This window comes from Pyxicephalus adspersus, chromosome Z, assembly GCF_032062135.1.
Source record: "Pyxicephalus adspersus chromosome Z, UCB_Pads_2.0, whole genome shotgun sequence".
NCBI lineage: Eukaryota > Metazoa > Chordata > Amphibia > Anura > Pyxicephalidae > Pyxicephalus > Pyxicephalus adspersus.
Window position 1 is genome coordinate 20,897,163 of NC_092871.1, and position 12,583 is coordinate 20,909,745.

The 12,583-nt window shown below is 37.7% G+C and overlaps 1 protein-coding gene across 4 annotated transcripts in view; it reads right to left on the minus strand.

Moving 5' to 3' along the window:
- SIPA1L3 (signal induced proliferation associated 1 like 3) overlaps positions 1-12,583 on the minus strand; it is a 110,040-nt gene that overhangs the window by 15,119 nt on the left and 82,338 nt on the right. For all 4 annotated transcript variants that reach the window (XM_072431731.1, XM_072431728.1, XM_072431729.1 and 1 more), the window contains 6 exons: positions 11,193-11,296; positions 8,725-8,882; positions 7,072-7,648; positions 5,795-6,069; positions 2,542-2,787; positions 287-433 (listed from right to left, as the gene is read on the minus strand). In XM_072431731.1, the coding sequence (XP_072287832.1) occupies positions 287-433; positions 2,542-2,787; positions 5,795-6,069; positions 7,072-7,648; positions 8,725-8,882; positions 11,193-11,296 (1,507 nt within the window). The remainder of the gene's footprint in view (positions 1-286; positions 434-2,541; positions 2,788-5,794; positions 6,070-7,071; positions 7,649-8,724; positions 8,883-11,192; positions 11,297-12,583) is intronic.

Below are 12,583 nucleotides of genomic sequence, written 5' to 3' on the forward strand. Positions count from 1 at the left end.
CAGCATAAACATATATAAATATATATATATATATATATATATATATATATATATATATATATATATATACACACACACACACACACACAGATAAGTACAGATATTTGCAGTGGATTTCAAATAAAGAAACTACCGTATTATGAATCAACCCACCAGTCCAAAGCTCTAAAAAAAATAAATAAAAATACACATATCTACTAAATATATAATTATTCATGCTGAAAACATTATATCATAGGAGAATAGAGGATTCCATGTTCCCTGCATAACATCCTTTAGCTCTCACCTGTCAGGAGTTGGTTTGTAGCGACTGTATCCTCCCCCAGAGGTGGTGGGTGTAGAGAAGCTCCCAGAGGGGTGTCTGTAAGGCTGTCCTTTATCTATGGCTGTCGGGGATGTGGCGATATAAGGAGTCTCTGGATAGCTCACCGGCCTGTGTAAACAGAAATGTTTGAAATGAGAAGCTGCTGACACAGGTACAGCTCACTTGGGGCCCTTTGGGCATCTCCTCCCTGGTCACACCTTTATCAGCTGTCTCTTCGGCACATGCTGTGCCAGTTTCTCAAAATCAGAACAGCCCTAATTATTAGAGTTTCCTAAAACATTCTGAGTGGAGAAACAAATTCTAGAATGTCAGTGGGACCTATAAAAAGAATACCTGCAAGATTCGCAGAGATGTGTGCATAGATGAGGTAAAGGGATTGTGTGGGCAATGAACAAAACACCCAGGAGATTGATGAAGGGCATTTTTTTTTCAAGGTCAGGTTTTTGTTTCTGTGCCCCACTGATGTGATATACCCCCTCTAATTATCCAGTTGGCTAATGTCAACAAACCATAAAGTCATGGGAAATCCAAAATGTTAAAGATGTCCCAAAAAAAGAAATGGAGGGCAGCATCCAAACCAGAGAGTGCTTCTCTAGGATCAAATAAAATAATGGTTATTTATTTTGCTTTTTATAAAACTTTAAAAACTTCAGCCTAATGAGTTATTGTCAGTGGTTCTCTAATGCAAACAATCAAGTGGGTCTGTTACTGGATGGAAAGTAATACCATCTTCTTTCCCCTCAGTGGGACAAGGAGATGAAAACAGACCCAGTTCTCTGTCCAGAAGTATGGTGCTCATTATTTTACTCCACTCTCAGTGTGCTTTATGCATGTCTTCTGTATATATAAAATAAATCCTGAAACTTTGCATTTGTGCAGGGGCTTTATGTAATAAAGGTTTGCCACATCTGCCCTCTATCCTTGTGCAGAGTATTTGGCTCTTTATATCCTCACTTGCTAATAATAACATATGAACTCCTAACCTTCCTTTGCTTAACTGCTGAATAGACTCCCAGATCCCTACATTTTTTCAGGTATAGGACACCCATAGATGCTCTTTATTAGTTGGGCTCTGGTGGTGGATCTGTGCAGCAGGACAGGTTATTTAGATGTCCATTCACACCATAGTGTTGCAGCAGTATATGTTACGTGTGTGTTTCAATGTAATTTATTCTAACTGTAACCTCATATCACTTGGACAGTGGGCACGTATTGCAGCACAGGTCATTGCACTAATAAGGTCCCCTACCAGAAATGATAGAAGCATATTTTTGATTTACTAGACAGCTTATGGAAATGAATGGGCTGCCTTAACACAATGCACAATTAAAAAACAAAAAGAGCATGGATGGGACCTGAGGTATCAGCAGGAATAGAATGGTGGCTGTTTTTTCCCTGCAGGTTCATTTCAAAGGTTAAATCATTTACAGAAGTGTTTCTCAGCTCGGGTTCTCATGCACTTATGTACCTTCAAAAGGCTATATTATAAGGATTTTATGCAGATTAAATAGCTGTGATAATTACAGAGCCAATAAAAGTGATTAAATAATCGGTGGAAGATGAAGGAAAATGAGCAAACGCAACCAGTTGGGGTTGCTGAGGGAATGGAGTGGATAAATATATATTTATAGAGGAGAAAGAAAGGAGTTGTTAAATACTAAGGAAGTGGTGCTAAAGAAAAAAGACTTTTGACTTGATAAAAAAAAATAAAAAATAAAATAAACATTACCAAATCCTACACATTTCATCTAATAAGAATTTTACCCAAAATAAGTGTCCACTTTTTTTTTTTTGTTACAGAAAAAAAATGTGTTCTCTGCTTATTACACAGCCCATTTAGGAAGCTGCATGCTCTATTAGATCACAATGACCAATTTATACAAGATGTCAGTGTAAACACCAACAGTAAGGTGGCCATTTTTTATTTTTGTCTAATAGGATTCAATAGGAATTGGTGAATGCTGAATAAAAGTTGTGTGAATCTTGTGTGGGGAAAAAAACAAAACCAAGAGGTTTAAAAAAATTCAGTTTTTTCCATAAGAGTGAATATAAATTATATACATACTAAAGTGGAGAAGATCTACTAACATTTCTTTTTTTGTATATAAAATTAAGTTTTGTTATACCATGTCTCAAACATTAATGACGTCTTAATGGAAGTTTCTCTGAGTCCACTCCTGCACTGCTAGTCTTTGGCCATAGAGGGAGCTACTCACCTCCTGTTGTTGTGTAGTGGCTGTGGCTCTCGAATAGGCACGGCTGGAACCTGTTTGGGTGGCCGGTTCAGTGAAAGTGCATAGCTGGGAGTTACCCACTTCTGAGAAGGGCTGGCTCCATGGTGGGTAGCAGAGCCACTCCATTGCCAGGCGGTGTTGCTGCGGTATGGAGGTCGGGGACCAGATACAGTACTTTCGGAATCCTTGTGGTCCATGGGGCTGAGTTCATGAGACTCAGACCATCCCCTATAGAGAGAATACAAAGAATGGTAAATGCATATACTGACACATGTACAGGCACAGAATGTGAGCACAACCCCCCGGCTGATGGAGAACGTTAGAGAGATCTGCAGCTGTATATGTGTTTGAACTTGTCCAGCAAGGGTTTTAACGGGTGCGGTTCAATAACAAGCTCCGTAATGTCTTGCTATGGAACAAAAAAAAAAAAAAGTCACATCCTTCCAACAATATGTAGTTTACTGCAACTCACATGTCTAACAACAACATTCAGAAGAAATACAGGATTTTCATAACGTGTGCTTATCACTATCTATAGAAATCTTTCTCTTCTGCATGTTTCCATTAAATATTAATGAATGTAAGGCAATCAGTTAAGTACACAGAGAAAATATATGTATGAGAGCAGTTTCATCCGCTTATTTTGTACTGCTTTTTTGAACAGCTTAGCACCCAAAAAAAAAAAATGTCAGAGGACCTCAACTTTTTTGTTGCAGATTTGTTTTCCTAACAGATCTGAGACAGGACAGTGAAAATGGAAATAAAACACTGATTAGATTATTCCTCTGTTACTCTGTTCTAATAAAATGTTTTCTGCACTATGATAGTCACATCTAGTGGGCTTCTTGTGTTGGTTCTTTCTAATCCATTCCGAGTTCTGCTGTACAAGGGACTATAGGAGGATGATAAATTAAACTCAGGTACTTACACACTGCTTGAAAAGCTAAATCCAGCATGTATTAGAATAATGGTGTATTAGTAAAAACAAAACATGGGGAAAAACTGCAGACAGAGAACGTTGTGTATATGCAAGCCCTGTATCTCCAACAAGAGATAACTCACACACAAGTAAAGACAGGCCACCATGGTAACGATGAAGACCACAATGAATCTTTCAAAAGCATTATTGACGTAATGAAACAAAAGAGGCATCTTAATCCAATAACAAATTTATGCCAATTTATTCCTATTTTTTTTTTATCATACTTGTGCTAAAGGAATAGTTTCACTTTAATTCTCCAGGTTGTTTTCAGCTGTGATGCCACTAAAATATGCTGCATTGCAGTGATAAGACTGATGGATCTTTTATTACATGAGAAGAGTTGCAGCTTGTTAATCAATACCACTTGTTGAAATATTACCAATGGAGAATTGAGGTAAAAACAAAACTCCAGAAATTTTTTTTTTGTCTATTTACTCATCTATTTAAAAATGATAACGTGACTTATCAGATAAAGATTTGAATGACTGCCACAGAGCTTGCACTCAGTTATCAGGAATGTTTTAACTTCAGCAATGAGGGAGAAGATAACCAGCAAACATAAGATCAGTGGTGTCAGGGAATGCCAGGATTGGGAATTACAAGAAAGGCTAAACAGAGTTAGTAATACTCACAAACCTAAGATATATGTTTCCTTTATATATACAGCTGAAGTTCTACTTAAAAAAAAAATGCCCACGTTATGTTTTAATCTGATTTTTAGAGGGTGCAGCAGCTTGTGTAAAGATATGGAAGGAGTTTGCAAGCAAATATCAAGTCAGAGATCACTTCAACCCAGGCTGCGTACACACATCCGATATTTGCCATTGGAAAGGATCTTTCATGATGCTTAAACAAAAAAGACTGAACGATTCATGAACGAGCGCTGTACGTACAGCACTGTTCTGCTCTATAGAGAGGGGAGAGAATGACGGAGCGCCAACTGATGCGCTCTCTCCCTTTCACTTCCATTACGATCGTTCGTCCCCGTGGATCCGCCAGGACGGATCCTTGAACGATAAGTCCTGTACACATGCCAGATTCTTGTCCCATTAAGAGTTAAGAAAAATGTAAACCTAAAAGAATACATACACAAAATAGGCATCTATACCCATGCTACAAAAAAAAAATTTCCTTCCTGCAATACCTTAAAACAGTAAGTGTTGGATGAAGCATAAAGCCAAGTTGACAAAGAACCACAATCATAATAATAATAAGTGTTTCCCATTGTCTGTACTTCTGGTCAGTACTGCCTTCAGGTCATTATAATACATCTACAGATCATCTATTCTACCACACTTATTTGTAAACTTGTGCTATGGGTTTCTTTGATCTTTCATGTCAATTACTTACATACAGATCAAACATTCGGAAGTCTACCATTTTTGAAAAATGTACATTGTATTAAGCTGCCCTGAGTTTTTAATCTTTTGCTGTCACTCTAGCTTTGAGAATGACCTGTGAAGCATAAAGAAGGGTCAATGGCTCTTTGATATGTAACCTAGCCGATTGAAGTCTGGCTAAAAAGCAACAAGATCCTCTGCCTCCGAAGACAATAAATTAAACCTGTGTACGCATTTCTCTGGTGGTTAGGAGAATTGTATCACATAGATCACAGACATCAGAACGAAAAATAATGATACAAATAGCAGGATTCAATAAAACAGTGTAATGACAACATACAAAGTACAGTAACCCAACATAGCTAATCAGCTCCCAGCATTCCAAAGTCACATCAATAAAAAATGAATAACGATTACTGTTTTAAGACTGGTAGAAATGGACTCCAGAATTCAGAAGCAAGGCATTTGTAAACAGCATAAGCTTCTACCGACAACAGAAAAAGAACAATATTTAGCTTAGTGTTGGACTGTGACAATATACAGGCATGCGGCTACATGCAAGTGGGCCTTTATAGTAAATAATGAATACTTTTTTTTATAACATTCAACCTGCATTGCAAATTAACAAACACCCACTGAACAGTACAATTTTCCATATGACAAATTCTGGATTCCTCCAAAGCCCAAACATAATAAACATCAACTCATTGGTTTATCCGGTACAGTCTCTGATGTCACTTCCTCAAGGTTCTTCCTATTAGCAGAGACCAAGAGGCCAATGTCTCCAATATTAAGATAAATTTGTATTACTCTTTGAGTATAGCTCTGTTTTTAAGTTCAGTCAGGAGATTAGTATTTGAAGAGCAGGGTTAAATAGCATTTAAAAAAAAAAATATAGGAGAGCCAATTCTACCTTCGTGGAACCCCATCTTCATGAGGCGGTATGATCACTACTTTCACTGTGACTGAAGTCCGGAGAAGATCGATCATCTGATCATGGCTCAGGGTCACCACAGCCACCTTGCATATCTCGACCAGACGACTGCCCTGGCGCAGACCAGCTTGCCATGCAAATCCATAATCCTCAACCTCTGCTACTGTGCCATCATACTTGACATGAAAACCAAGCTGGCCAAGTCCATTGCGACGCAGGGTCATGTCTACTGTTTCACAGCCCGTGGTCATGATCTGGGGGGAAAAAAAAGGGACAACTAACAATTGTGTGTACAGTATCACGTGATACAATTTTCTGTTTCCTAATGGATACTTCCAAAAGCAGCTTTAAGAGGTTATGCTTAACAAAGTAATCAATTTTACAAATTATTTTTTTTATAGGATTCATTTAAACTTAATAATAATCTAACTATTTCAGGTTATTAAGATTTCAAATAAAGGGAAGCACTGGAAAGCAATATTTTCTAGAAGTTACACACGGACAAAAAAATAGAAGGTATATACATCCCAAAAAGTGTCCTATGTTACAATGCTTTTCATGTCTTCCTTGTCAATAGTCTGATAACAGCAACAAATGCTCTTGATTTTGTGCATTACTTCCAATGACCAAGCCTTTCCGGATATCTTAAGGGGATAATAACAATAAATTGCCCATACTAAGTTTGCCAAAGTTGAGTAGAGATGCACTGGGTCCAAATGCTCCATATACCCCAAAAAGGTGAGATATCTAAATATCCAAGGAAAGAGCTAGAGGTCTTTGGCCACACTACCTAAAATACAAATGTCCTCCCACCACTGCTGTGCTATATCTGGCTGCAAGCTCTGTGTCATTGCTCTATCATGAGCCCGCTCCAAGGACTGCTAGGGAACATCCCCAACAATTACCTACACAAAGCCATTCCCTTGCTGCCTTTAAACCCAGCACAAATAATTTATACCGCAGGTAAAAAATTAAATTCTAACTTTACCATATGATTATTATTAAACAGTATTTATATAGCACCAACATGTTACCCAGCACCGTACATTGAATAGGGGTCCCAAATGACAGACACAAACATTTGATTTTAGTATTATAAAATGATCAGATGTGTGTGAAGTAGTGGCATTTCCCATATGGGGTGCCATGTATAGCTTACTAGTGGAGATCAGAAAATGGCACCTAAAAAAGTGCCTTGGCACCAATAATGGCCATTAACCATTAGAAAACAATGACCTAAAAAAATGTTTACTGACCTTTAACCTCTGAACAATTTCCCGGATATCTTCTGCATTATTATCCAGTGCCCTTACAAGTATATGATCACCGCGACCATAAAAGATTTTGAGGGAAAGTGGTTCTGGTGTCCAGCCAATGACGTCAGCACAGTAACAATTGAACACAACTTCCTTTGTTGCCGTCTCTATCAGGACCATGAACTCATTTGAGATGCCTAAAATGCTCTCTGTTTCAGCTGCCTGGGAGAAGTCTTGAGCCATGACCCGCCAGCAAAGAGCACCAGTACTGTTCAGCTCAGCTCCAGCCCGTGCTCTGGTTCTCTCCTTCTTCTTGGACGTCAAGGAGATCAGGTTAAACTTGCCTGTGGTATCAATTGGCGTATTGGTGACGTAGTTTTCAGCCAAGTCCTTAAGATATTCCTGCCTAGTGCGAGTGGCCATGGTGTGGAATTTGTCTGACTTGTGTGCCGCATTCTCTGCATTAATCACTTTTGCCAGAAGAAAGTCACGGAACACATCAGATTTCCGGAAGGTGACGCCATTGGGGATTGGAGGACCAAAGGGAGGAACATCTTTGGATCTTGTTACAGCCACTCTGTTGACAACAAACACAACTACTAAATAGTTCAAAGTTCATGGTACAAATTCCAAACAACAATACAACCACCAAAGGATGGTGGTTGTATTGTTGTTTTGGGTGAGTGCTTTTTAAGAGATTGTTGTATCAGTGCTTAGATTATTTGAGGATACACCATGGACGGTGATGTTGCAATCAAACAACCATAAGGTAAAATACTACATTGTTTAATAAGTTTTGTACTTTTGTAATTTTCATAACCATTTAATGGTTACAGATAACCGTGGGTAAAGATAGATAACAACCGCTTTATAAACAAGGGTAGTTTATATGCTTGCCAGCAGTGTAATTTTGTTCTTTAGGATAAAAATATCCTAAATTTTAATTTATGACATAAATATGGTGGGAGGGCACCAGAAAAAAAGCAAGGATCTTAAGACAACCTCCTCTATACAATATGCACGTTCTAAATTAATTAAGAAAAAAAGGTCATATATACACACAATAGGATTAAGGTATCACAACTGTGCCACTCTTTGCCTGTCTATTTTAAATATTTTATTAATGTTCATACAGGAAAATAATAAAATAATTTAAGTGTACAAAACAACTGAATTATGTAAGATGACAATGAAGTCTTTATCTGTGTAAAATGTTGGTCTTCTGACTGTCATGCTGATGCTTTGGCTACAATGCTTTTTGGTTCAGTGAACCAGAACAAAAATACATATATATTTATTTTCAGACTAAACTATTTGCCTGGTGAAATGGCTATTTTAGTGATGATAGAGTGTTCCAAGTTCTTTTACAGAAACCTATAACTATAGGGGTCCTGGACAACTTGGAACAGTCAGGGTTGCCAATCCATCTCTTTTAATTTTTAAACTACTGCACTGAGACTACAGATTGAGAATTTAGTGCTTTATTCAACCATAGGACTGGTATTATGTCTTGGAAATTAAAGGAACTAGTTAGACACTCAAACTGGACTAGGTGCTAGATAGGAAGGTAATATAAAATGAAAACCTAAATCTGTCTATGCTTGACCTTTATCCACTAACAGTCTATGGATGCAAAAGGTAAAATAAACGCACCTGTAGCAGACATCATCAGTGCAAGGCTCATGGGCTCGAACAATGATGAAGACATGCTGAAAGTGAGAGCGAATATTCTGAGGAGTAAAGGGTAGAGCACCAGGCTCCTGGAAGATGATGGTCACAATGTCATTTCCTATGTGCCTTTTCCTAAGAAGCTGGAATGAGAGAATAAAAAACATGGAGCATCAGTCAGAGATGAAGATTACAAGCAGAATTATAACTAAGGTAAACAATAGAATTACCAGCCATGTGAAAGGTTACATCCCTGAAGAAATTTATAGCCAAACTTGCATGCTATAGTTTATGTCAAGAAAGTTTTTTGTATAAGGGGGAAGGCAAACTAACTGACAACCAAAAAATATTTTTATATAAAAATATAATGAGAAAGGATCAAAATTCCTTTCTTTTTCATTACTGCTATCTAGCCTTCTGTAAGAGACTTTACTTGCATCATTGGTTTCACCAAACCGAAAATGTGAAAAACTCTGTTGTGTATACTAGGGGAATCAGGAACCCCCACAGCAGCCTATTTCTGCCTAGATTCTTGTACATTTTCCCTTATTCCTGTCTGGTGAAACCACTGTCACCAGAACAGTAAGTGAGGATAATTACTGCCCAGATAGCGATAATAAGAATCCTATTTTAAACTTTTCCTGGATTAACACTTTAATATGAGTTTATATTTCTTCTTCTAAAAACGAACGTGAAATATGACATTATGTATTCTTTTGCATTTCCCATACTGTGCAGCTTTGTTTATTAATAGATAATCTTGTGCTGCATTTACTCCTGGAGATTGTGAAATATTGAATGGCACTATGCACAAATGAAACCCTTCCTGTGGTTCCAGTAATAAGATTATCAACAGACAGAATGTACACCGTATAAGAAAAATATTCCATCCAGGGGAAAGCTCAAATACTTTTCTTATACATAACATGCCTAAAGCATACAAATAAAAAAAAATAAAAAAAGAGCTATAGTAAATGATGTTAGAGGTTAGACACACAACACAGTTCCCCTGTACTGCTGGACACCCTCTTTGCAAATTCTGGAACTGGAAATGTAACATTTTATAGACACAGCAGTCTTTGAACAAAGAATTGACAAATGAGTCCCATGACTGCAACTGGACTAAGCGACAGTTCCTTCAGTGACAGAATGAGCCAAGATTAAAGCAATTCCCTTCAATCCCTCCTTTAAGCTGATCAAATATCTACTTCTAAGAGAGGCAGAAAGGACTTAATAATTGCCTATTAAAAACACCCTTTTACAGCAGGGTCACTCAAAAGCCTTTTATGACTGTGATTTTGTAATTGAGATTAATAGCATGAAACTTCCCCAGGGAGCCAATGACCAGTACATTTTTATACAAGAGAAAATGCTCCAAATTAGGAGGAAGCACTTTGGAGGGGAGATGATCTAAAAGGATCCTAAAGTGTTTGTCCAGGTATTACCCAAGTATAAGTCAATAACTTCATTTTCTCATTCAGAGCATGTTCCAGGGTTACTTTTTTGCTTTTTTTTCTGTCCTTGTTCCAGTAGTGAGAAATGGCTTGCAATAATTTACCAGGCTTTTAATATTGCAGGAACAGATGATGGTAATTAAGCACCTATTATTATAGGTATATATCCCAAAACTACTTTTGCCATGAACCCTTACCTATGCCCAGAGTATGGCTGGATGCTAAGGAAGAAAGGTTAGCAGTTGTGATGGGGAAAAAAAAATCAATGTATGATTGTGGAAAGAAACTGACATGAGAGTAGTCCTATTTTTAGTGCAGCTAGTAGGGCCTGAGGACACTGGGATTTGAGTGCAGCAAAGCTTGTCAATCTAAACAGAAATTTGGGGACACTTTGGATTTCTGTTGGATTAATGGAATGCACCTGCAGCATAGGTTTTGCAAGGATAAAACATAGACAAATGTAGGCATGTATTGGCGAGTTGTAATGAACAGGTGTGGTATTCAAACTTCTTGTGCTTTGGGTTCACCACAAACTTTAGGTGCACTGTCACCAAACATCTACCAGCCTGTCTGGCTGAAACGCGTAGTTTGTTATACATGGTCAGCACAATTTTCAATGTACTGCCTTTACAAGGACCTGGTAATTTAGGGATGCTCCTATTATTTTCCTTAGCAACAGGGTTCTATTGGAGATTTTTCTTCAGTTTACATCATATGCTCTACATTCACAGTGCCTGCAGTGAACTGCATTTAGGAGTCTGCCCATTACTACTGCTGAATACTAGTTGCAAGACAAGAAAAACTCCTTCCAACATCTCAGCATGTCAGACAGGTTGACACACACACATTTTCTTAATAAAAAGCTCCAGTAGACCTAGAATGAACTGCAAACGGATTACTAATAATAACTTAACCTAATTCATTGTACTGTAAAAAAAAAACAAAACAAAAAAAAAAAAACAATACTGTAATCTAAACCCTGCCAATTATAGCACATACCTGTTGTCTGTTATTTGGGGTGTATGGCAGCATTGTAGACACATGGAACATGATTTCATAGTCTTGGTAGTTGGTATACAATGAGTGTGATCCAGTGGAATCCGCTAGGGGGGTAATAAAAACAAAACAAAAACAAGGTTAACTAAAGTACTTTTTGGAAAGACTAGTAGTAGAGAACAATTAGAAGATAGAAATACTTTATGGCAATGTAAAATGACTTTTGGGGGGGAATACAATTTGGCATGTAAGGATTTTAAATGAATGCCCCATCCTCTGGGGTTTTTCACCAGGATCATCATTTCATGGTCAGTTGTTTTTCAGTCATCAGCTCAAGGTTGTTAGGTAAGGATGGATGTCTCCCACAGCAGAGGTGTATGTCAAAGACATGATGAATATTAAAATAGGCTGGAGAAGGCTGTGTGTAAAGTAAGTCAACAAATATGAATAAGGACACAGAGGAGGTCAGAGACGAGCCTGCCAATGTGTTGCTTTTAGAAGGATATTCCCTATTTTGGATTCATTACCTAAATACTGTCCTTCATTAGGTCAAATATAAAGCTCAGTGTAGATTTACAATTTAGGTACGCATACACAGGTGCATAGAAAAAGTGAAGAACATTGAGCAGGCATTCAGATGTCGTTTGTGATTTGGGGGGTAGGTGTGACCATAACGGTATTCTAGTAAAAGTCTGCAGTATTACATTTTTATGTGCCTCTGCTTAAAGTGAGTATGTTACATGTGCCTAAAAATCATAGTCTAGCAAAGTAGCTGGATTTTTATTGGATGTTACGTTGGCCAGAATAAGAAGGAGTAAGGCAAACATTTTGGAGACTTTTTTTTTGCCTGCAAATCTAACACTTTGTGCAGCTTGTAAAGACCTAAAAAGCTGTTGACATAAAATGCATTACTTTGAGTAATCAGAAAAACTATGAACCTAAAAGGATGGAATTCACATCTCTTCATCTCTCCATACACCACAATGTGTAATGAGGCCACATGGACAATAAACTGATTCTTTTTTAAAAAGAACACGGCTGCTTTTAAAGGTAATTATTAGGGAAAAAAATCAGTTGCCTGTTATGTATTTAAAAATATCATCCCATAATATGATTTACCTGTAAAAGCTGTCACCCAGATATCCAAATGGTTTGCAAATAGGCTTCAGCATGACACCATCTTGGATGTGGTGTCAACAGGCACAGCAAGTTTACAGATCTCATTCAGGTAGCACATTATTATTCCCCTTCACTACTCCCATGCAACTATAAGTGGGGAGGTGGAATAAGAGACAGATGAGCGGAATAATTTACCGGAAGAAGGGAGGGCTACGACATGTAAGGTGGAGGCTGCTGTGCTAAGGAACTGATTACCTGCAGTTGACAATATTTTT